Genomic DNA, 25,348 nt, shown 5'->3' on the forward strand with positions numbered 1-25,348 from the left:
GTCTGGCCCTGTCCTTCCTGCCAGGGGAGGCCCCCAGTGTGGCTGAGGTGTGGTCTACCCCTGCACAGGTGACCTGACATACCCCCTCACCTGCCATGTGGCCCCAGCTTCCTCGTGGCCTCTGTGGGATTAGTGCCGATTTCATGGGACAGTGGGGAATCCCATGAGGTGATGCTGCCGGTCCTGAGAGCTGGGAATAGCCCTTGGCGCACCTGCCAGGTCTGTGATTATCTCCGCTGTCTCCATTTCTGGAGCTCTCTGGAGCTCTGCCTGGCCATGCACTCAGAAGTGTGGGCTCAGCTGCTGTTGGGGTCTGGAATGTGAAGGCAGGAGTGACAGTCTGAGTTCTTGGAAAGCTGAGGCTGGCCGGTTGCAGTGCTCCGTGTTTGCGTGCCACAGCAGGACTGTCTCCTGGGTGGCTGGTGGCTGTCCTTCGACTCTGGGCTGTTTCCTACAGTACGGGCAGCAGCAGGCGCAGGGCACTAAGCAGCACACACGTGTTGTACTGAGTGACCGTGGTGCGCTCTGGGGGATGAGGAACATGGCTGTTTCTAGGTCGTGACAATAGCACCAGCGTTGTGTTCGGTGCATGACAGTGTGTCATTACAAAGATCTCAGCTTTCCCCACACACACCAGCAGCAGAGTCTAGGAAGCTCGGATGCTGAGGTCGAGGGGACTCATGGAGATGTTAGCATGGGAGGCCTCCCGGGAGCTCGTGCTGGGTGCAGGTGCTGTCGGGGAGCGGAGGAGAGAGAAGCCCTGCCTTCGGAGATTCATGGTGGGCGCAGAGGCTCCTGCCCAAGTGCCCATGAGCAAGACTGTGGACACATGCATGCCATGGCAGGAGGAGCCCCAGGGACTCAGACGTGTCTGCGGGCGGTGGCTTTAATTTGGACACCAGCAGTTCCCAGTGGGTTATCCTGAGAGAGGAGCACATGCATAAGTATTCCGAGGGTGGAATCAGGATGAGGTGAAAGGGGAGTAACGAATTCTTGTGGGGGCCGTAAGCGACTGGAAATGAGTGGGCTCATCCACACAGCAAGATGACCAGGTCACTAAGAAACATGTGGTCAGATGGATGGATGGAAGGAAGCACCGGGGTGGGGGGCAGGTGGGGGACGGTCCCGGGAGGCCAGAGTGTCTAGGAAGGAGCAGGGCCTGGTTCTGTGTCTGTGGGTGGGTCAGAGACCGTCTCTGTGGAGATGCCGGGAGATGGCACCAGTCGGCTCAGTGCGGTCAGGTGCAGGAGTCGGGGGCCTGAGCGGCTGCGAGGTGCAGGATCCCAGCAGCACCTTCCAGTGCAGGAGCTGCCTTTGAGGGGCAGGGGAAGGTTTGCTTCTCAAGGCACAGACAAGTGGGGGCTAGAGGCTGAGCTCACTGTCAGAGAGCTCAGCCAGAGTTCTTGAATACCTGGAAGTCCATGCAGTTCGTCGGAATGCTTAATTTCCTTAGAGTCATTGGAAATGAAGGAAAATTGAAACAGCAGCAAAAGAAAAAACACACATTTGCTTTTTATAGTTTATGCTAAAAAATCTTGACTACTCGAATTGCAAGTTTTTATTATTAGTTTTTCCTCTTTTCAGTTTTCAAAACTGAATCCATCTTGTATAGGTGATCTTTTGTTTTCATTAGGAATTGAATGCAGTTAGAAATTGCTGATAATACTAATGATGGCTTTGTGATAAGTGACAGTATGCAGTCTCCACCGTAAATTCATACCGTGTTCATTTGAAATTATTTTGTTAAAACAGGATATCTGCAAATAAACGTTTAGCAGGGTCTAACAGTCTTAAAACAGTTCCTTTTTACAACAAATGAAAGCGAGTTTCTAGCTGGAGAGCTCTTGGTAGCTCCGTGGTTGAGTGAGCTGGTTCCTGGTGTGCGGCCCATGTCCTGGCATGGTGATGCCGCACAGCTCAGCAAAGCGTCCTCACTGGGAGAAGCTGGGTGGCACACACATAGGACCGCTCTCTGCTACTTTCTGTACTTTTTGTGAGTCAAATTCTTTCAAAATAAAAAATGAAGCCAAAATGACATTTTCATTTGGGGTCAGGGTGGGGGAATGGGTACAGTGCTTTTTGAGTTGTTTGTTCACCTTTAAGATAATAAATAGTACCTAAAAATCTAAATATTTTATTTTGGAGCTTTTGTTGCTACTAGAGGTTGAATTTTTAGAACCAGTGTTTTTCTTGTTATTCTCAAATGGCCTGTGATGTGTCTTGGCGTGTTTGACGAGTCTACGGGTGTCTTGGCGTGTTTCTGCTCATGACCGTCTCCTCCTCTCATTCTTTGCAGGGCAACCTCCAGATCCATCACGTGGGGCAGGATGGTCAGGTGAGTGTCCCAGTGCGGGAGTTGCGCTGCTGAGGGGTGGGGCTCTCACAGGAGGGGGTGGGACGGTCAGGTGAGTGCCCTGGTCCCCATGTACATGTGGGCATTGCGCTGCCAAGGGATGGGGCTCTCATGGGAGGAGGTGGGACGGTCAGGTGAGCGACCCCAGTCCTTACACATATACACAGGCATTGCGCTGCGGAGGGGTGGAGCTCTCACAGGACGGGGTGGGATGGTCAGGTGTGTGCCCTGGTCTCCACACACACGTGGGCATTGCGCTGCCAAGGGGTGGGGCTCTCATGGGAGGGGGCGGATGGTCAGGTGAGTGCCACAGCCCCTCTGTCACATACAGACCATTGTGCTGCCAAGGAATGGGGGCTGCCACAGGAGGAAGCGAGGGTGCGAAGGCCTCTCAGTGTGAGCCCTAGAGCAGGACTGGCTTTCCTCACCATGGCAATGCACAGGCCTGGAAGGGGGAGGGTGGGGCTTGGGGGTCACATCTGCTGCTCCGTAGGATTTCGGTGGCTTTTGCATTCTGGCGGAAACGTGCCCTCCCCTCCAACCCCAAACCCCACCCCGTGCAGATGGTTATTTTCTGCACACGCATGTGGATGTTGGTGGTGGTCGTGTTTGAGTAGATAGCTCTGGTAGGAAAAGGTGGTTTCACTCCTGTATATTGCCGTCAAACTCACAAACTTGCTTGCTTTCTAATCCTTGACAAAAAGAGTGACCATTCGTTGAGCACCCCGGTACAAGTTGTCTTTACAAAATGATGTGTCCTGACAGTGCGGGTCCTGGGGAGGGCATTGCTGTGCAGGACACAGTGAACTCGCTGGAGGTTTTGAGGCTGTGTGTTCCCAGGTCCTGGTGAAGACCCTTTCTATTCAGGAGACGGCTATCACCTCTGGATCATTATTGAAGAGTCTGGGTGATCTTCCCATTTCGTAAAACAGAACCTGGGAGGTTGGCGGTGAGAACCATAAACACAGAGCTCACTGCGTAGAAAGATCATACTCATTTTTCAAAACCACAGCGCACTGTCCTTTGAGGAACCTGCGTGCATTCCCTTTGCCAAGGCCAGGCCCTGCGGATCTCTGACCCAACTGAGCCCAGGGCACCCCCGGAGCAAGGTGCCTCACAGATGACAGGGACAGAAGGGCACGTGCGTCCCGTGGGCTTTCCCTTGACCCCTCAGAGGCCCCTTGGGAGAAGGGCTGCAGACCCTCCAGAACTGGTTTATGTCAGTGTTTCTTAGTTGGAAAGTTTCTTCTTAAAGATCAGCATGAGGTTTTCTCAGGTAGTCCTGCAGCGTCGCTCATCTGTAAGTATGCAATTGCTGCCTTGGAGAAGAGCCAAAGGAATGCGCAGTTTTTAAATCCACACTTGTGGCTTTGCGCTCATTCCGCTGGGGTAATGAGGCTGTGGTCGGTGCAGTGTGGGTTGGTTCTCCCTGCCTTTCTCTGCCATGGTTCTCACAGTCACTGGGGCAGCAGAGGACAGGACTCCCAGCCGGTGGTCCGTCTTAGTTTTGTGCAACATAGTGGTTTATGGTTATGCTGGTAGTGGAACTGTATCATAGTTAAAACGCTTCTGGACTTTAACTCCTAGGAAAATTTTTGTAAGGCATGTCACCTTCGATATTCCCTTGTTCCCCTCTCTGCCTCTGAACAAAATCTACTTGGAATTTTAAAGATAGAACCAGGCTCTTTACACTGTATTACTGCAGTGCTTCTGTTTATGATTGTAGACAGAATCCTCCCACCTCTGTTGTGAGGACAGAGATTCCAGCTTTTCTCAGCAGGCGTGGAGGCCCATTGACTCCAGCACAGATCTGAGTTCGGGAAGGACTCAGGGTTGATGTTGGAGGAGTTGCTGTCTGGAATCCTCTGAACAAGGCTGTGTTCTGGTGTCTGTCGTTCCTCCGTCACTGCTGCTGCCCCACATGCCTTTGCACTGCGAGCAGGGTCTCATCTGCTGCTCATTCCCGTGTCTGCCGTGGCCCCTCCAAGTCCCCACTGTAAGTGGCCTCACTGCAGAATGCGTAAAGCTGCCGTACTACCACTTTTTATGTGAAACGAATAATAATTTATAAATCACATGTTTTTTTCCCCCTTATGAACTCTCCTATGTTCTTCCCACCTCCTGATTCCTATTATCAGTTGCATTTGTGGGACCTCAAATCAAAGATGGCTTCAGGAGAGGCCAGTGCTACCACTCAGGGTAGCAGGCAGAAGCTCAGTACATGGCCCCTGCTTCTCTTTAAGGAAACTGGTGTATGATTTAAGGAAACCGTTGTGTTATCTGAAGCTGCCTTTTCTGGTAAATCTGTGTAGCGAACCCCTCATCTTCCATTTGTGGAAATTCTTTCTTTTTCCATCATTTGGCCAGTTCTCATTCCTGCAGAGCTTCACCCTGCTCATGCAGGCTTCGTCCTCCGGGCTGGCCACACGTTTGGGAGACAGAAGGATGTTTTAAAAAGCACAGAGAAGCCCACTCACCTCCATGTTGTCTACTGGGCTAAGAAGCCCTGAGCCGTGTGGGGGGTCACCCAGCCCATTCGCTCTCCTCCCCGCCCCTGTGCCCACAGGAGGATAGTGCATGTGGGTCTAAGGCTCTTTCTTCTCCAGCCAGACTTGACCTCAGAAGCATCCTTCGTGTGACATTGCAGATGGCTCAGCTCCCCGTCCTGTCCCGGAGGCCCTTTCAGCTCCCCGTCCTGTCCCAGAGGCCCTTGGCCTGCCCTGGTTGTGAGCACTGGCTTGATTATGGGAGACCCTGCAGCCCACGCTCGCTCCAGGGAGCTGAGGGAAGACAAGGAACAGCACCCCAGCTGGAGTAAGAGAACACAAAGAAATGGATGCGGCTGCTTTAAGTTCCTAGATCACTGAGGATTAGCTTAGTAGTCCCATCTGATTCCCTAGTTCCAACTGTCATTTAAGAATGGTTATGTGGCAACAGACTCAGAATCTGACAGAGCAGCTAGAAATCCTCTCGGGAGGGTGGCCAGGCCTACCCTCTTCTGGCCATTCGTTTTCCATCCTGGGGCCGGGGTCTGCGCCCTGTGTTCTGCGCCCTGCACCCCATGCCCCACATCCTGCACCCCGCCCCCTTTCCTTGTGCTGGGCTCACACTTGTTGCTGTTTTCCTCCTGTTCCACTTCTGAGGTGATTGTTGCTGTTACTTCTTGCCGTTAACTGATTATTTTCTGATCAGTGGACAGCTTCTGTGAAAATAGCCTCCGTTCCTTGTTCCATGGAGGGAGGGATGTGCGCTGTGCTTGTGGATTGCTGCTGGGGTGGTGGGTTTGAGGCCGCGTCTGCAGCCAGCAGCAGCCTCAGTTCCAGGAGGGCCCTGGTGGCTGTGGTGCTGGGAAGCGCCATTGTGCTGCGTTGGTGTGACCCTGTGGCACCGGCTGCCAGGGGGCCATCCTGTTTGAGTCATGTTTTCTTCAAATTAAATATTGAGAGATTCTAGTCACATCCCACAGTTGCCATTTGCTGTCTGAATAGAAAAGATGAAGAATTGCATGATTTGAAGCCATGTGGTCAGTTTCATGTCCACAGCGGCCTTGCTTTTCTTCCTTGCTGAGAGATGGAATGCCCCATCTGGTGCTGGGTTGCACCAGAGGGTGGGACTCACAGCTGTTCGTTGACTCTGGGAGAGCTCCCCTGGCTGAGGCCGTCTGCTGACAGGTGCTGTGCAGGTGAACATGACCCTACACTAAGGAATACTGATTAGAGTCCATTTCAGGCCCTGTTGGGCACACTGAGAGTGCACAGGAACCACAGAGCCTGAGACACAGTAGGAGGGTGGGAGACACAGTAGGAGGGTGAGAGACACAGTAGGAGGGTGGGAGATGCAGTAGGAGGATGAGAGACATAGTAGGAATCTGGAGCGCCACCTGCACCAAGGCCTCAGGACAGCGGATGGCACAGCCACAGGGAGGGTGACTGCCTGTGCAAGGCCAGAGGCCATGGGCACCCAGGTCCAGCGAGGTTGGATGGAGCCCCCAGTGCTCAGCCTCCTGTGACCAGTGTTGGGGGTAGCAGTAGCGGACAGTGCATCCCAAATGTGGGCACGAGGTTTGGAAGGATTGGCAGAGCATCAGAGGCTTCATAAAGAGCCATTTGGGAAGATGAGGTTCAGGGGATGGTGGCGGGTGCGAAGGTATGGGGATGCACTGGCTGCATGGTGCCCACTTTCTCCTCTCCGAGCTGTGCCCTCCGGCGCTGTGTCTCAGCCTCCCCTCCAGGAGCGCTCACTTCCTCCCAGCTGTGGGCCCCTGTGGCCTCTGCTCTGCCAGCTGCCCAGCTGTGGTGACCAGTTTCCAGTTTCCACTCCAGTCCTTTCTCTGTCTTTATTGTTCATTTTGACCTCTAGGTGCACATGCTGTCATGCTCCAGTGTTCCAGCATCGCTGGCTGGGAGAGGGAAGAGGAGGTGAAGGGATTCCTTAGAACACTGACATTGAAATTGCAGCTGAATCTTTAAAAAAAAAAATTGTTTTGTGCTGGCTCATACCTGTAATCCCAGTACTTTGGGGAGGCTGAGGTGGGAGGATTACTTGAGCCTAGAGTTTGATGCCAGGCTGGGCAACATAGTGAGACCCTGCCTCTACAGAAAAAAAAAAAAAAAAAAAGAGCCAGGTGTGGTGGTGTGTGCCTGTAGTCCCAAGCTACTCATGAGGCTGAGGCAGGAGGATCGCTTGAGCCCAGGAGGCCCAGGCTACAATGAGCCGTGATTGTGCCACTGCATTCACGCCTGGGCAACAGAGCAAGACCTGTCTCAAAATAAATGAAGTGTACAATTCAATGTTTTTTTCAAAAAATTAAAATATTTAAAAAATTCTTTTGAACCACTTCAGCTGGTTTCACAGGTTGTGTATTGTCTTCCCTCCTGAATAACAACTTTACGTAAGAACGAGCATTCTGGTCACTGTGGGAGGTGCCTAACGAGAGTCTCCATCTCGGGCTTTGTAGAGCGGAGCCCCGTGTGTGTGGACATGTGCTGCCCTCCTCGCCTCCCGCACACTGCCCCGTCCTCGTCATTCCTCATCGTGCACCTAATCTGCTGCCGGGGAAGCCAAACAGCCACTGCTGTGGGAGGTGAAATGAAGATGTAGCGGCTGGTTCTGGTCATGGCTCCGGGCGTGGGTGGCTCCTTCACGTGAGCAGCGTGGAGCTGAGCCTGGGCCTTTGGCTGTTCAGATGCGTTTGTGGCTGTGTTCTGGGTGCTTCTTCGTTGAGAGTGGAGTTCTGGAGAAACGGCTCCTTCGCAAGCTGATTACACTGTGTTGATTTCTTTTGTCCCTCCCTCACTGGGGGTGCGAGGCATCCGGGCAGCATTTTCCTCTACTGGACGATCCCCGTAGTGTTGGCTTTGTTGCTCAGTGAGTGTTTGAAATTAATCATTTGCTGCCCTGGGCGTGAAGATCAAATAAGGATATCATAGTAGCAATTCGGAATGATGTAGGTGGAGGTGTTATTGCCCATGTGGTTAAGGGATTGCAGAATTGGTTGGAATAGAGGACAGGCTTTGTATAGTAAATTAGACCAGAATCAGGGGCATCTAGAATTGCCTGAAATTCCCTGGAGCTGGGAGAGGCAGTCTGGTGTGCCAGCGATTCACAGAGAGGGAGAGTACGTTCAGAGTGTACGTAAAATAATTTCTTGTCTAAGGAATTTCAAGTTTCAGTTAGTGGTAAGGATAATAGAATCTTTAATTTGGTGCAGATTTTCAGAAGATTCTGAAAAACAAAAAAAGCCCTTAAAAATTAAGAGTCATAAGGATTGAAGTTTGCAGGGAGGTAGATGACTTTATTTTTGAGTGCATTTTCAATGAAAATTGATGACTTTTTTTATGAGGTCATGGGAACTTTTGCATAAGGTGGATAGACCAGTTGGCCACTTCAGGAGGCTGGCAGAGGAACCACTGGTTGGTCATACCTGCATCTTGGTGCAGCTGCTTTGCTGCCATGGGTACCCTGAGCCAGTGCTGCATGACCTGGGCAGACTCTCCGTAAAGGCCAACTCTCATTCTGCAGCGGATGCTGCCTGCCTCGGGAGTGATGAGTGCACGCAGGCTGCATGGCTGGACTCTACCAGCATCTGCACAAGCCACAGCGGGAAGCAGCATTCCATTACAGTTCTAGAACCCTCCTCTCTCGCTCGTGCGTGTGCACACACAGTCAGAACAGGTCCACAGTACAACAGGCCACAGCGAGAAGGCAGCTTTCCATTGTGGTTCCAGAGCCCTCCTCCCTCGCTCACGTGTGTGCACTTACATGGTCAGAACAGGTCCACAGAACGGTATTACTGTGTGCTGATTGCACTAATATTTTTTATTCTGTTTTCTGTTCTGCTTTTCTGTTTCTCTTCCTTTTTGTCTCTTTGAAAACTGGCTATGAGACATTGCATTGATTTTGCAACCCACACTTTGAAAAATACTGGAATAGATGATCGTTAATGTCTCTTTCTTAAGAGCTTGTAGTTCTGAGTTGTAATTGAGTAGCTGGGACTGTAGGTGTGCACCACTGCACCTGTGTAATTAAGTACTTTTTGAAAACTTACAACTATATAAAGTTTACACTGCAAATACTAATATTCTTCCTCTCATATTTTGATAAATCAAAAGATTTTCTTGAATTGGGGAGCTTTTTAAAAAAATCACATTCAAGTTTAAGAAAAATGATTATAAATGTGCTAGTTAAAAAAAAATTTTAGTGTGCTTCTCAGGGCTTTTCATCTAGATTAGGAAAATTAGGATTATCCGTGTCACTTGGGCATTAGAATGAAGTATCCCTGAGAACTGCAGTCAGGTTTTTGGCGTGGCTGGCCTTCTGTTGGTCGTTTGGCGGGTATGGGACAGAAGATGGCTTGATGTTTGCTGTGGCTGGCCACGCCCCTCCACGCCATCCACAAGCCTCTGACAGAGTTGTCCGTGCGTGCATTTGAGTGTTTTTTGCAGAAGAGGCCGGGGCCAAAGGAAGGCCTCAGTTGCAGCTGGGCTGTACCAAGGGGCCTCAGCGGGAGCAGCCCTTGGGGGCCAGAGCCCAGCCTCTTCCAGCAACAGAAAGGACCTTTCTTCCCTCTGCAGCACTTGTCGGATATAACATGCCTGACTCGCTCGTTGATTCCCGGAAGAGAGGCACTCCCCTCGCTCCCCACATAGCCCTGCTATGCTGGGCACTCAAACCAGCCAGAGGTGGGGGAGCCTGTGAGTAGAGTGGAGAATTGGAGGTGGTGCCACCCTGACCACAGCACCTTTCTTCTCCCTGAGGCCGCCTCCTCAGATACTCTTCTTGGCCACAGATGAGGGCCTGGCTGTGGTTGGCAGATCTTTTGGGAGAGAACTGGATGGGTGGGGGGTGGGAGAGTCGCCACAGGTCCCAGTCTCAGGGCGGCTGCTCCCTCAGTGTCTGTCATCTTGGGATGCAGCAGTGTTGCCTCCTCGTGCTTCAGTGCCCTCTTCACCGCAGTGGGGTGCCAGTAGCACCTGCTTAGGAAGTTGGTGGGCTTTGCTGGGTGCACATGGTCCACCTGGCACTCACCAGCCTCTGGGCTGCCCTTGGCGAGTGCCGTCCACACTTCAGCACTCAGGGAGGGGCGGTGCAAATCCTCAAAAACTGACCACACAAGCACTGGTGCCCAGGTGGTGAGTAGGTGGGCTGAGGTCTGCAGACAGAAGCTTTACCCTGTACACGTGCAAGGAGTAACAGCTGCTCATTTGAGTGACATCACTGGACTGTGGCCCTTTGAGCCTCCTGATGCGGAGGTTGGCCTTTCACTTCTGCCTTTTGCATGTGTGAATGTGTGTGTGTGATTTTAGAGATACTGTTTTAAAACTGCATACTCAAAGCATTAGTTAATTAACTAGGAAGTATTCTCGTGTGAAAATGATCGCCAGGACTGAACCTTTTAAAGCAGATCATCTGAACCTCGTCACTGTAAAGCAATCTGGACTACAAAATTCATTCTTTCACGTGAATGGAACGATTTGGTAAAGAAACACTGAACGTAACATGGACGTGCTCTAGTGATCGTAGGGAGCTGTGAGCTTGTGCGGTCTTGGGTGGGAGTCGGCGTTTATGGTTTTTTTTTTTTTATGTTTTTAATTATTTTTTTTTTTGTTTTGAGATGGAGTCTTGCTCTGTTGCCCAGGCTGGAGCTCAGTGGTGCAATCTCGGCTCACTGCAACCTCCGCCTCCCAGGTTCAAGGAATTCTCCTGCCTCAGCCTCCTGAGTAGCTGGGATTATAGGCGCCCGCCACCACGCCTGGCTAATTTTTGTATTTTTAGTAGAGACGAGGTTTCACTGTGTTGTGTTTGTGTTCTTTAAAATCTGTATCACGTTGGCCAGGTGCGGTGGCTCACGCCTGTAATCCCAGCACTTTAGGAGGCTGAGGCAGGCAGATCACGAGGTCAGGGGATTGAGACCATCCTGGCTAACACTGTGAAACCCCGTCTCTATAAAAAAAACCCAAAAAATTAGCCGGGCGCGGTGGCGGGCTCCTGTAGTCCCAGCTATTCATGAGGCTGAGGCAGGAGAATGGTGTGAACCCAGGAGACGGAGCTTGCAGTGAGCCGAGATCGCGCCACTGCACTCCAGCCTGGGCGACAGAGCAAGTCTCCGTCTCAAAAAAAAAAAAAACCAGCCATATCACATGAACATGTTTTGGTGATCTTAGGGAGCCGTGAGCTCGTGCGGTCCTGGGTGGGAGGTGGCATTGTTTGTGTTGTTTAAAATCCCAAACCAGAGTTCCCGGGGCTGCCGGGAGTTTAGGCTTGATGCGCGTCACATAACACAGAACACCAGGGTGGGGAAGGGCCAAGACTGCTTGCCCTAGTTCCTTAGCGAACACTGCCAGTTTCTCCCCACATCTCCGTTAGGTGGTGAGAGTCTCAGCCAAGGCAGCATTTTCATGCATGTCAGTGAATGGGCCTTGCTCCTTCCCCTGAACCAGGAAGCCGTTTGGCCCCTCGCCTGGGTGTGCGTCAGTCAGGCTTGGTAGAATGGAACATGGCGCATGTCTGTTCTTTCAGCCCTCGTTGGAGCTCAAAGATCAGTGCCCATGGGTGTGAGCTGGGATGGCTGTGGGTGGTGTCCTTATTCTAATCCAGGCTCTTCCCGAACATGTGCAGGAGGGCAGTAATTCAGGGCACCGGGCCTCACTGGAGTCTGATGTTCTCAGTGGAAACAACCCTAGTGGACTCCTACTAGTCACCCAGAACAGCCATTCTCCCCACAGAGCGCAGACCACTCCTGCAGACCATGTTCAGGCCGTCAGAGGATTTAAAATACCAGTGAGCTAGGGACGCAGTACATAGTGGGCTCCTTCCTATGTGTGGTGTACTTGGCAGTAATGCACCCAAATGTTGGGTGTGACTGTGCTTTCTTTTTACGCTGCTCTATGTACTGTCGTGAACAAATTTTGAAGATTCTGTCTAAATTTAACCCTGATTAACAGGGTCCGCAAGGGCTTGGCCGAAGCAAATGCTGGGACTTAGGGGGCTGTCCCCTGGGGAAGGCAGGAAAGCTGATGGGTAATGGGACACGCAGGGCCTGCTCAAAGACCACCAAGGCCTGCTGGGTCGGGTCCTCTGACTCGTGTTGCTTCAGCAGCTGGCCGTGACTTTGTCAAAACAGTTTTTCAATTTGGACAGTGAAATATGAGCAGAATTTTGGTATATCATATAGGGGATAGTCAGTTATCAGAGTTTAAATAGCAAGAGGTACATTTGCTATGGCTCTGATTAATTTGATGTGATCGAAGACTTAGCCAACTAAAAATAATTTTCCAGAAGTATCTAATCATTTGGAGAAATAACTAATCTGTCTCATTGAGGAGATTGCAGCACAATTGTAGAATTAAATAAAGCGCAGACACCATATGGGAGGTTGGATTTCAGTAATGGAGGAAAGAAGGGGCCAGAAGAAAGGACATCGATTCTAACAGTTGTCGCGGCATTGAATCGGCGCTCACACAGATTAAAGAAAGGAGGTGGTTTCCAACAGTGTTCTGGGTATTGAATCGGGGCTCAGCGCAGTTTCTGACCTCAAAATTGAAGGCGCTGAAGTCAGTGTCTTCGTCAGGTGTGGGGTGCGGGGTCTTTGAGACTGTGCGGCACACTGGACCCTCATGTCGGGAAAGCTCTGCGGACCACGTCTTTCCTCTGCTCTCACACTGTGACCATCGTCAACACACAAAAAGACTACAGGGATCAAACGTGGATTTTTTTCTGGACACAGCAAGCAGTGGACACCAGCTGGGTGTCCTCTAATTCAGTTCCGACATGGAGAGAGCGTCGGATCCCTCGGGTCGAGGACTCAGGCCCCGGGACTGTCCCCAGCCACACCAGTTGCAAGTTCAGGCCTCGGGATACTCCTGGCCGACCTGCTTCAGGTTGGGCTTCCCACGACCCGTCTTTGGGTTTGATTAATTTGCTGGAGTGGCTTGCAGAGCTCAGGGAAGCACTTTTATTTACTGTGTTTATTATCATAAAGGATACTGCATAGGCTATAGATGTGGAGATGTGTCAGGCGAGGTATGGGGGAAGGGGTATGGAGCTTCCAGGCCCTCCCTGGGCACCACCCTCCAGGACCTGCCCCGTGTTCAGCTGCCTGGAAGCTCGCCGAACCCCGCCGCCTTAGGTTTTTATGGAAACTTCGTGACATCAGCATTCCTTCCCGAGGGTCTAGGGCGGGACCCTCTCATGGGAGGGTCTTAAGACCCACAGTCAGCAAGCAGAGGATCGTTAAGAGTGAAAGGAGGGTGAGAGAAGGTGAGAGCCTGCCCCTGAGGCCCACACACCTGGCATCGTAACAAGAGACGAACCAGGGCTGTGGGAGTTACGGGCCAGGAACCAGGGACAAAACCAGTATCTCTCATAAACACCACAGCTCTTCATAGGGTTTTCCAGGTGGAGTCACGGGGGAGATGGCTGGGCTCAGGCACTCCGAGAATGGAGAATGCTGTGGCCACACGCTCAGTGACACACCGCCCTAGCCACACGGCATCCAATGAACACCATACATCTCTAACGCGTTTCAGTGTGCCAGAAGGAAAAGCGTTTCCTCCTCCGTCTGATTTCTTTACAGATAATTGTTTTCTTGGGGATTTAGATTGCATACAGTATAGGAAATGTGTTGTTCTAATTGGAGTATAGTACGATATTCTTCCAGTTAAGAACCCTCTTCAGGAAAGAGCTGGTGTGTGGGTGTGGCCGGCTGGTGAGCTTTTCAGTCATGTTCACAAGGGTGGGAATCCTTGTCCTCCGATCTTGTTCCTGACATGTCAGCGAAGATTAACAGGGACAGATGCAGCTAAACAGAGCCAAGATGCTGTCTGTCTGTCTGCATCTGTCTGTGCATCTATCTGTGTATCTATCTATCCATCCATCCATCCATCCATCCATCCATCCATCTAATCGATGAGACATTAGTCTCACCCCGTTCCCCAGGCTGGAGTGCAGTGGTGTGATCTTGGCTTACTGTAGTCTCTGCCTCCCGGACTTAGACGATCCTCCCACCTCAGCCTCCCAGTGGCTGGGACCACAGGCTCGTGCTACCACACCTAGCTGATTTTTGTATTTTTTGTAGAGACAGGATTTTGCCATGTTGCCCAGGCTGGTCTCGAACTCCTGGCTTAAGGGATCCGCCTGCCTTGGCCTCCCAAAGTTCTGGGGTTACAGGCATGAGCCACCACGCCTAGCCTGACAAGATGGTTTTTAAACTAATAGCTGTGCCTCTTTAAGACACACACTTGTTAATGGTTGTGTTGAGCATCTTGAACTGCCAGCTGCCTAAGTGGTGTTGCAGCCACAGGAGTCTCCAGGCACGAGTGAGCCAAGATTGTGTAAGAGCATCTGCACTCAGAAACCCATCATTTGGATAAGTGTGTATTTGCTGTTTTTTAATTTTAATTTTAATTTTTTATTTTTGGAGACAGAGTCTCTGTTGTCAAGACTGGAGTGCAGTGGCGCAATCACGGCTCACTGCAGTCTCTGCCTCCAGGTTCAAGCAGTCCTCCCACCTCAGCCTCCCGAGTAGCTGGGACTACAGGTGCGCACCACCACGATCTGCTAATTTTTTTATTTTATAGAGACGGGGTTTTGCCCTGTTGCACAGGCTGGTCTCGAACTCCTGAGCTCAAGCGATCCGCCTGCCTCGGCCTCCCAAAATGCTGGGATTATGGGTATGAGCCACCACACCCAACCTGCTGCTTTTCAACTGCTTGCTGGTAGGTTGCAGACATCCCAGAACTCTATAGAACACTAAACACGAGGGTGTTGTCCTGCACAGCCAGTTGAGCAGTCACTCTTGCTCCCGTGATCTCTTGCTGCCACAGCCAGACTGTCAACTGCAGCCCCCGCGTAGTTGGGGGGCCTCACAGCATGAGATCAAGGCTCCCAGGACGGGGACTCCCTGGTGGTTTGGGGCTGAGGCTGCAGACCCCTCGAACCTCTGTGGAAACTGCGCTTCCCTTGAGGGATGGGGCAAAATATCCATGCCAGAATCTTGAATTTGAAAAGACTGAGGTGTGGGGCGGCCTGTAGGGCATGGGTGGGGTGCGGCACCTTTCAGGGCCTGTCACTGCCCTACATGTGTAGACGTGGAGCCCCTTAAGGGCAGGATCCGTGCCCAGCATGCAGTGAGCGTGTAGAAATCATGGGCTTTGCAGGAGCCCATGCCTCCCTGGGGCTCGGCCTCGGTGCCCCACGCACAGTAGGCACACGGGAAGTGCGGCCATTCCCAGGCACTGCTGCAGTGCCGAAGGCGATGTGTTCCCACGCAGACACTGATTCGGTGAGCCACGCTTCCCTCTCTCAGGGTGCCTTTCCCTGCCACAGTTGCAGGTTGTGGGGCTGTTCTGTCACCTCCAGTGTTGTGATCTCAGGAAGACAGCAGCCCACCCACCTGGCATAAAAATCCACGGAGAGAAATTCAGGATTTCTCTTGATTTATTAATTGTGTGCTTTGTTGGGAGCAGCTCGGCAGATAAGTACAGTTTTATAATTATGCATCATTAAATAATAACTGCTAAATAGACTTAGAGCTTTGTTTCCTACATTAAAAAATCTAGATTTAAAAATTCCAGGTTTATACAATTTCTGAGGTATCGTTTGATTTCCATTCATCGCATTTATTTGAGGAGTTTAAGAAAATAAAGTGAAGACCTAAACATTTCCTCACATGACCAAGAAATAATACTCCAAATCAGTGTGTTTCTGGAATTGGTAGCTGCTACTAGCTGACCTCAAATACCTCTTGGAGCACCGTATCTGGAGTTTTTCTCACTGGGCACTCTAACAGCCAAGGACAGGCACCCATTCCTGGACAGATGCTGGTATATGTGTTGTTCTAGTTACTACTAAATTGTTACTAAAGAAAATCAAAACAAAACACAAGAAAGATACATCAGAGGTCACTTCAGCTCAAATGGCAGCATATGGACATTCTCTGGCATATCCAAGTTATCCTTAGAAAGCTGAAATATACCTTCTAAAGCATTGTCACAAGGTAGCGCTCTGCCTGCATTAACTCAGGGGCCCCTCTCTGAAGTTGGAGACTTGCTTTCTCCTATATCTTTACCTGTCATGTATTTCTGAAGAGAAATGAGATTCAGTTCAGTGACTAGGTTGAGTGCTACTCTTACTTTGGAGATGAGGACAGTAGACAGGAGCTTTTCCAGGACCGTTTAGGGAGTTAAAGTCAGGGATACATCCGGAACTCAACTGTCATGATTCCTGAACATTGCCTGCAGTTCCCCCAGAGCTCTACCATCATCATCACCTCCACCTACCACCACTGCCAACAGAACCACCTCTACCACCTCCACCACTGTCATCTCCATCATCCTCACCATTATCATAATTGCCACCATCATCACAACCACCCTAACCACTACCACCACCACCTTTACCATTATCATCTCCATCATCATCACCAATACAACCACCTTACAACCACTACCACCCCCACCTTCACCACTGTCATCTCCAACATCATCACCAACGCAGTCACCCTAACAACCACTACCCCCACCTCCACCACTGTCATCTCCATCATCACCACCAACACAACCACCTTCACCACCACCATCTCCACCATCATCACCAACACAACGACCTCCACCTCCACCACTATCATCTCCATCATCATCATCAACACAACCACTCTGACAAACACTACCACCACCTCCACCACTGTATCATCATCATCAATGCAACCACCTTAACAACCACTACCACCACCACCTCTACTGTCATCTCCATCAACATCATCAGCAGCACAACCACCCTAACAACCACTGCCATTATGTGCCTCATCCTCACCACCACTACCAACAACTCATCTTTCACAAGCGTGACCTCTGCTGCCATCGTCCCTGTCACCCTCTCCATTGCCCTTACCTCTGCCACCACCACCACTCCCAGGGCTATCACAGCCATCAACAGCACCAGCACTGTCAAGGAGTCAAGTTAATTTCCTGATTATCCTGAGTTGTGTTCTAATCTGTTTTGTTTTTGGCCTCTCACCCTCTCCCTGTTGAGATTAAAATGACAGTGCCTCCTTTGCCCAGCTCAGGAATTTTTATGGAGGGTCAGTGGGCATGGCTTCTGGCCTTACTATGTGGGCCTTGAGTAGTGGCTTAGGTGTGATAGAAATGGAAGGTCCTCAGTGTTGCTTCAGGATAAAACTTCACAGTGTTGAATTTGGATTCTGCAGATTGAATCCAATGTGCAGTATGTTTTGCACAGTTAGTACCAAACGCTGTTCCTAGGGGATATTATATCTATTGAGATGTTCAAATCTGGGTCAGTTCTTTCTCTGTATTTGGAAGATTTTCAGTCACATGGGAAACTTTTCAAGGCTTGAGTATTAATCATGCTGCTTAGATCATGAATCATGACATTATTTAGTACTGTTTCTAGTACATGTGTATTTTAATACTGGGATTTTTTTTTGCCCTTTTTTGCCTTTTTTTTTTTTTTTTAACAGATATAGCTAATGTTATCTAAGATTTGCACAAAGAGAGCTTATATACGTTTATAGGCTAAACAATGTGAAATCCCTGGAAAAGCTAGGAGGTATTTTGTGTATGTTCTGGTAAACCCATCTCTAATGTGTACACCCACCCACCCCCTCCCCACACACACCCCTGAATAATCGAATGTGTGTACGTACACATGACACATACATAGTTAGCAAAGCAGTGACAGATCCAGGGCCTTCCCACTGCGTACATGTGTGATGACTAGGGTTCAGCTGACAGCAGATTTGGTGACCCTGAAGCTTTTCACCTTCTCTCCCATCTTTGGCATTTGTGTTTCTCCTGATACTTTGTTTAAGAGTAAGTTTCAGAGGCTTTCAGAATCTTTTTCCATGAAATAAGGCCTTCTAGACCCAGCTGGGAAAAAGATTAGAAGACATGGGAAATGTCCAACATTTTACATGTAGGATTTTTTTGGAGAGAGTGAGGAGGAGGAGTGTGAGTGTGCAGGGTGTCTTTATCTATAGCTGAAAAATGGCCTCTTGTATTTCTAGGAGGCTTTAGGCCACTCTAAATGGTTTGTCACAGAGGGAGGATCATCTTGCTTTCCTAGACACACACCCTGTGTCACTTTTAATAAAAATGCTCCCATCAAGAAAATACATTCCTGCATCGCATGCCAAAACACAGGCAGAAATCTTGGAGACTCTCAGTGGTTCAGGGAATTAATCTCTTATGGAAAACCCTTCCCTACCAGAAATGGTGGAAAATGTAATTTAAACCATAAAAGGTCAGAAGTAGAGTGAGTTTGGTGTTGACTAGTCCCAAGAAACCGCCTAGGAAAGGTGTGGAGCTGCCCGCATGCCTCCTGCTGCCTTGCTGGGGGGCTCAGGCCCACCTGAACAGCCGGCTCTTCAGGTTCCTTGCCCTGTCTGGGGAGGCGGGACCCTGACTTACAAAGGGAGACCGTGGTGTCTCCTGCCTGTGGCTCTGACACTGAAGGGGTCCTTGTGGCCCCATAACAGGCTTGTCGTATGCAGCAGAGTGTTCTGAGAGTGTGGAGTGGCTGCGGAACTCCAGGGACTCTCTGCTCCTTAGCTTCTTGGTCTGTTTTGGCAAGCAGCAAGGAAGGTAGTTTCAGGCTTGAGTGACGACTAGTCAGTGAAATAGGTGTACTATTCTGAGGGCTATCATTTTTGTCCTGTTGAATTTCTTGGGACACTGTCTGTGGTTGCAGCATAGAAGAATCTTTAAGTCAGGCAAGGGCCCAGGACAAGCTGGACAAAGTGTTTGGCTGGGAAGCGTATTCTCGCTCTCCCTCTTTTTTTTTTTTTTTTTTTTTTTTTTTTGAGAGAGAACATAGATGAAATGATGACTGAAATGTACATTTTCAGTGTTTTACTCAGTTGAAACAATGGTGCCTTTGAAGGGCTCGCTGTTAGCTGAAGTGGAAGTGTCTTTATCACAATCCCTGAGATGCTCCCACTGCTCTGGCCACGCTTCACGCTGGACCCTGCACCCCCCTGGCCCTTTTGTTTAGCCCCACATCAGACTCTGTGACATCAGAAGTGGTGGCAGGCGTGATGATTCGAAGATTGTTTTTGATCAATTTTGCCATTTTCAAATATATTTTTAAAAGATTAAGTAAAAGAGTTTAAATAATGTAAAACACAAATTTTATCCATTTCTGTTCCTCCTCATGCCCAGTGTGGTGTACTTGGCAGTATCCATTTCTGTTCCTCCTCATACCCGGTGTGGTGTAATTGGCAGTGCTGAGTGATCGTCGAGTGAATGAATACAAAATATTTGGAAATACTCTCGTTTGAGCCATTTAAAACTATGGCTTATGTTCACCAGATCTTTAATCATGAAAACATACAGAACAGTACTGATTTAAAGCTCTAACTCAATAAGCAGAAAAAGTGTGACTTCTGAATAATTTTACATATCCTTTTGGTAGGATCCAAATGTGAGAAGTTTTTCTGAATAAGGTGGTTTTGGTGATTCTTTGGGTGTTCTGAGACTTTTCTGTCACCGTTGTTGAACCGTGTCTGCCTTTTCTGGTGGGCAGGCCTGCCGCGTTGTGGGGGTTTAGCGACTTCACGCAGCTGGTGTGGGACGCTTCAGTGTGAGGTGCAGGCCAGTACCCAAGAGCTTGCCTGGCGCGCCTGTTGCTGTGGGTGCCTCTGTGCAGGGCAGCTAATGGGTGTGTAAAGGACCCTTTTGCCCCAAGAATTATCTGCTGGAAGGCTACCAGAACAGCTGCTGACGAAAGGAAACCCGGGCGTTACTGCTGCACCAGGATTCCTGGCCTCTGGAGGAAGGATGGTGGCCTTCTCCAGGGGGATGCCCTGGAGACTCTTGGGGTCCCCTCCACATGTTCACGTTGTCAGAATCCAGAAACAAGGAGTGGAAAACACCCCTCAGGTCGCTTTATGCTGATTCTGTTTAGGCCCCGGCTTTTCCCTCTTGCAAAATGCACGCACTCTGGCCCACGTTGTGTAAAATTGGAAGAATGTTCTTCACACCCTTCGTGTTGGCAGTGTTTGGGTCCTGATTCTTACATCCCAGAAGGGGAGTCATGGCACTGTGCGAGACAATCTGACGTCTGACAAGTAAGAGAGATGGCGAGGGCGTCTGGGTGGGGTGGGGCGTCTGGGCAGCAGGGGCATGCAGTGACTCGCGCTGGCCCTGTCCCCGCACCCTGGACGCCAGGGCGAGTGGTGCTGGCCGGATGCCCGCAGTGAGGAGGTGCGGGGCACACAGGGAGCGCTTTCTGGACAGTTCGGTGCGGGGCAGCAAGTGGTCGCCTGTGTTCTGACAAGCCAGGGCGCCGAGGCTTGTTGTGGGCCAGGGAGCCTGATTGAAGTCACACTCCTGTCCCCTTAAACTATGAAACGGCGGAGTTACACAGGGGAAGAAAGGGTTCAAGCGTAATATAATTTCCTACCTTTTTTTCACTCTGAGAGTGAACCGCTGAGTGGCTGTTAAATTCATTGTGTATTTACGAGGAATCTTTCATCTAGAAATTGTAGATGCAGGACTGTGCCGGTGCCTGGTTAAAACGTTAAAGCTGGTGCTAAGAGTGTGCTGAGATGCCTGAAAGAGAAGCTTATGTTTTTTGATTCACTGGCCTTTGGGAAACTGAAGGACAGTGCGAACAAAGATCCTTTTCTTCCTCAAACGGGAGCTTGTGATTTGTCGGGTTTCACGCGGGTGGGCCCAAGGAGGACGGCAGGCAGGGCCGGGACGTGCTGATGTCAGGCGCCTTCGTCGACCGAGCTCCCCCTTGGGCCCTGTAAGGCCTTAGGTGTAGAAGTGTGGCTTGGGCCGCAGCAGGGTCCAGCTCCACGGCAGTGCTGTGGCTTCCTAAGCGACTCTAGCACAGGGGCCATTTCTGATCCACAGACCAGAGCCTCAGAGGGATTCCTCTTTACTCTGACCACTGGACGGGCTGTTTCCTCTCACATAGGCAGTACAGGGGAACTTGGCAAAGTTTTAATAAAACCCACCACCATCGTTGTTTCCATTTTCTCTAAGGAGTCGCAGCCCCAGATGAAACGTGTGTCCTGCCCGGGGTTTGCAGGGAGCCTGTGGTATCCAAGACCATGAGACTGGGAGGCTGTGATGAAGAAGCAGCTTGGACCCATGGCTGCTCTTGGCTGCATTGCATAATTAGCTCTGGACATAAAATATGCATCAAGGGTAGAAAAATAACCCAGGAATTATTTTCATGTGTAGACAATCTCTTATTTATAACGTTCAGGGCATTGTTTACGTTGACTCCCAAAGTGAGATCAACGAAAAGCCCATAAAGGGGCCCCTGCCGGCTTTTCCTTCTCCCTCCTGGTCGGCCCCTGAGCCGCTGCTCCTGCTTTTGGCAGCTGCTCCTGCAGTGGTATCCCTCACGCCCGGTGTGGATCAGCGATGTTGCCTGGTCAGAACCCCTGTACCGCAGTGCTGAGGACCGTGCTCCTGCTGGTGGCAGAGCATGACCTTAAGAAGAGTAGGGATGCAGCTGAGGGAGGCAAGGCGGGTGTGACGAAGCCAGAAGCACGGAAACCTCAGGAGGCCACACCTGGTCCTCAGTAGGTTCTGAGAGTGAAGGAGACGCAGCACCTGGGTTGTTGAGGAAGGGCTGCTGCTGTAGGGAGGAGAAAGCTGGGCTCCTGAAAAGTCCGCTTAGCAGGGGAACTGGTTGGCGAGTCTGAGTCTGGCTCCCGGGAAGACGTTCTGCTGGACCTGAGCTCCCAGCAGTGCCGCCAGGGTCGCTGGAGTACAGCCACAGGGAAACGTGAGTGATGAGCAGGTGGGCGGCCAGGAACAGAAGTAGAGTCACAGCCTCGAAGCCACGTTCCTTTCATCACACAAGCTGAAGTAGGAGGGTTTTGGCTAAATAATTCTCCTCGCTGTTTTACAGGGAAATCTTTTTTTAAAGTCCAGTGAAGCTTTTGAAGTTTCTTAGAGACATGTGTCGCTCTGTTGCCATTCTTCCCCTTTTCCTAAGGTTTCTGTCCTGGACAGGGAATGGCTCTGGCTGCCACAGGCAGCGTGTGCGATGGGCTGGTCTGGGGGAGGCTGGGGAGAACTGCACTCGAAGCCTCTTCTGCTTTGTTCTCGCCAGCTCTCCAATCTTGGGCACATAAGTTAGCCCCATTAACGGGACTCCGTTTCCCCACTGGCAGAATTGGAGCTTTTTTGTTTGCTTGCTTGTTTGAGACAGAGTCTCGCTCTGTCACCCAGGCTGGAGTGCAGTAGCATGATCTTGGCTCGCTGCAACCTCCACCTCCCAGGTTCAAGTGACTCTCCTTCCTCAGCCTCCTGAGTAGTTGTGATTACAGGTGCCTGCCACCACACCTGGCTAATTTTTTTTTTTGGAGATGGAGTCTTGCTCTGTCACCCAGGCTGGAGTGCAGTGGTGTAATCTTGGCTCACTGCAGGCTCTGCCATTCTCCTGCTTTAGCCTCCTGAGTGTCTGGGACTACAGGTGCCCACCACCACGCCCAGCTAATTTTTTTGTATTTTTAGTAGAGATGGGGTTTCACCATGTTAGCCAGGATGGTCTTGATCTCCTGACCTCGTGATTTACCCACCTGAGCCTCCCAAAGTGCTGGGATTACAGGCGTGAGCCACTGCGCCCGGCCATGCCTGGCTAATTTTTGCATGTTTAGTAGAGACGGATTTTCACCACGTTGGCCAGGCTGGTCTCGAACTCCTAACCTCAAGTGATCCGCCTGCCTCGGCCTCCCAAAGAGTCGGAATCACAGGCGTGAGCCACTGCACCTGGCCCCAAATCGGAGCTATTAATAACATCACAGGATAACCTCCATGCCAACCACCCAGCACCTGGGTCCTCCTAGCAAACCCACTGTGGTCCCTGCACCTGCTCATGTTAGGCTGAGCAGTGCATCCATAGGGCTGACAACTGAGCTGTTAGGATGTGATCGGAGACTGCAGCCGGTCGGTGGACTCTAGGCCTGGCACCCAGCAGGACACACACCAGAGGGCCGTGCTGTCCACGGTGGACTCTAGGCCTGGTGCCCAGCAGGACACACACCAGAGGGCTGTGTTGTCCACGGTGGACTCTAGGCCTGGTGCCCAGCAGGACACACACCAGAGGGCCGTGTTGTCCATGCAGGGCTGTGCCCTCCCGACTCACATGTCTAAGTTTCCCTTTTACATGTGAGCACTTGCTCCCCACCTTCCCCAGGCTTCCACTATCAGGGCCTGTGTGGGGCAACTGCAGGTCTCCTTCATACCTGCCTTCAGGGTGCTGGGCCTCACCTGGGTGAGGCCCCGCAGGTCTCACACTGGCCCAAATGCTGGCCTTGCGATGTGGTCAGCAGCCCTAGCAGCCCCATGTTAACTCCCAAGGCTTTCCTCACCCAGCTCATGAGGTGCTCAGTGTGCTCACTTGGCAGAGGAGCCTGGCATGTTTGGGTCAGTGCTGGGACCGCATGGGAGTGGACGGCAGGGGTGAGAGCCCCAGGCCCGGTCCGCCCCGCTCTGAAGCCCTGCTCGGGGCCATGCTGCTGTCGCTGTGTGACCCTGCCGAGCCCAGGGCCTTGCTGCTGCAGGATGCGGGGCACCGTGACTGTGCAGTCGGCGTCCTACTCTCTTTCCTGTCATCTGAAGACTGAGGAGGGGAGCGCTGCGCCCTCCCTGTGTCGATGCCCTCAGGGTCAGGCAGCAGGCGATGGGTTTGTGGGCCACAGCGCGAGGAGAGCAGGGAAGGCCGGCCCACACTCTCCTTCCTGTCGAGGGAGGACATGAGCCTCGCTCAGCCAGGGCCTGCGGGGCCAGGGCAGCGTCCGGGGTGTTTGTGGAGGGCAGCTCATGGCTGGCATCACCTGCAGGAATTCCCCTCACAGTTCTGTGTGGACGAGAAAGCCAACGCCTTGGTTGCAGTATGAGTGATTACAGTCTTCACTACGGCATTTTACAAAATAAGCTCAGTTCAGATGTGTCCGTGCGTGACTACTTTAGCTTGAGCTCTCTCTGGACCGTGGCTGTTTCTGACTGGAATCACCATGATGAAGTCTGCTCCCCACCCCGTCTTTCTCATGGAGAGTTCCTTTTGGTTTCTTGTTTTTCATGCAAGTGTAAGAAAGTAATGGCTTGAAAGCAGCACCATCCGGACGCAGGTCACGGGCGCAGCCACTTCCCTGCCAGCTCCTCCCAGAGGCGCCTGCTCTTGGCTGAGCTGTCATTGTTGCTGCTTAGGTGTTTTTCACGTGGAGAAAGTTTGGAGAAATATTTTTAACCTGAAAAACATTTGCAGGGGTTTCTGACTCTTGGTATTGATTTGATAATGGCCACTTGCTGACCTCAAAATTACTTGCCAAGAACAAACTGAGTAAAGATGAGCAATTGTCACATTTAAACCAAGCTTTTCTTTCCCAACGTGAGTGTCTGAAGACACCACATGGAATTCTGACAGGAAGGGAGGCCAGCGCTCTCCGCCTGCGGGGCTGAGGATGCAGCTTGGGGTTTCTGCGGAAAACGGGAGGTGGTGCGTTAAACCCGCTGCAGAGCCTGGACACCTCCCTGGAGATTGGCCTGTGAGATTCTCGCAGGTAGCCATGACTGCAGCCGGGAGAACCACGTCATCCAAAACCGAGCGCTCCCACAGGTGCATGAGCACAGGAGCCCCGGCAGGAAGAGGGAGGGGAAGGGGAAGGGGTCATGGGCCCACATGTATTTTCTCAGCCAGCCCTGGGGCGCTGTGCATACCTGTGGTAGGGCCTCTGTCTGTGTCTCCTCCACACCCGGGGCCTGGGGAGCAGCTTAGACCCCAGGCAGGCACTCGGTGAGATGCCAGAGGGAGCCCCTCGCTGTGGGGCAGAAGGCTCTGCCTGGCTTCCCTGCCGAGTCCTGTGAGAGGAGAGGTTTATCAGCCACACGTGTGACATGCGTCCTTGGGCAGCCAGAGTTCTGATGGTTCCAGGAGAACCGACGTGAATCCTGCTCTGTCGGGCCATGAGGATGGCGCGGTCCTGGGGCCCTTTGTACACACAGTGTTGATCACATGCTGCTCCCACGGTGCATCACCTGCAGGCCTCAAGGTTGCTGAGATGCTGGGGTGGAGCACCTTGCTGTGCGTGCAGAAAGGGGATTTAGGCCTGAAAACATGTTTGGCTATTCAGTTTCCATGTGTCTCTCACCGTAGCTCTTGCCTGAATGTGGCGTTTTCTGGGATTTTGCCTCAGATAGAGAGGGTGCCCCGAGGCTACGCTCCTTCCCAGAGGGTGGGTTGGGGCCCAAACCTCAGAGCTGCCCTTGCCTGTGCTGAGTTGGGTGAACGCCACAGCCCCTTGCATGTAAGGGACGGATGTCTCAGTCCTCCACAGCTGGGTCAGGCTACTTAGCAGTCCTTCTGAAGAAAGGGCAGGTTCTTCTGAGTTGGAAATTGGAGTTTGGCTTTTGATTGTTTTTTGAGACAGAGTCTCTCTCTGTCACCCAGGCCAGTGGCACAATCTAGGCTCACTGCAACCTCCGCCTTCCAGGTTTAAGCGATTCTCCTGCC

The 25,348-nt window shown here is 51.4% G+C and overlaps 1 protein-coding gene across 4 annotated transcripts in view; it reads left to right on the forward strand.

Moving 5' to 3' along the window:
• The window catches only part of BANP (BTG3 associated nuclear protein), a 128,908-nt gene that overhangs the window by 85,168 nt on the left and 18,392 nt on the right, over positions 1-25,348 (forward strand). For all 4 annotated transcript variants that reach the window (XM_025371079.1, XM_025371081.1, XM_025371082.1 and 1 more), the window contains one exon: positions 2,297-2,335. In XM_025371079.1, the coding sequence (XP_025226864.1) occupies positions 2,297-2,335 (39 nt within the window). The remainder of the gene's footprint in view (positions 1-2,296; positions 2,336-25,348) is intronic.

This window comes from Theropithecus gelada, chromosome 20 (genome assembly GCF_003255815.1).
Source record: "Theropithecus gelada isolate Dixy chromosome 20, Tgel_1.0, whole genome shotgun sequence".
Taxonomy (NCBI): Eukaryota; Metazoa; Chordata; class Mammalia; order Primates; family Cercopithecidae; genus Theropithecus; species Theropithecus gelada.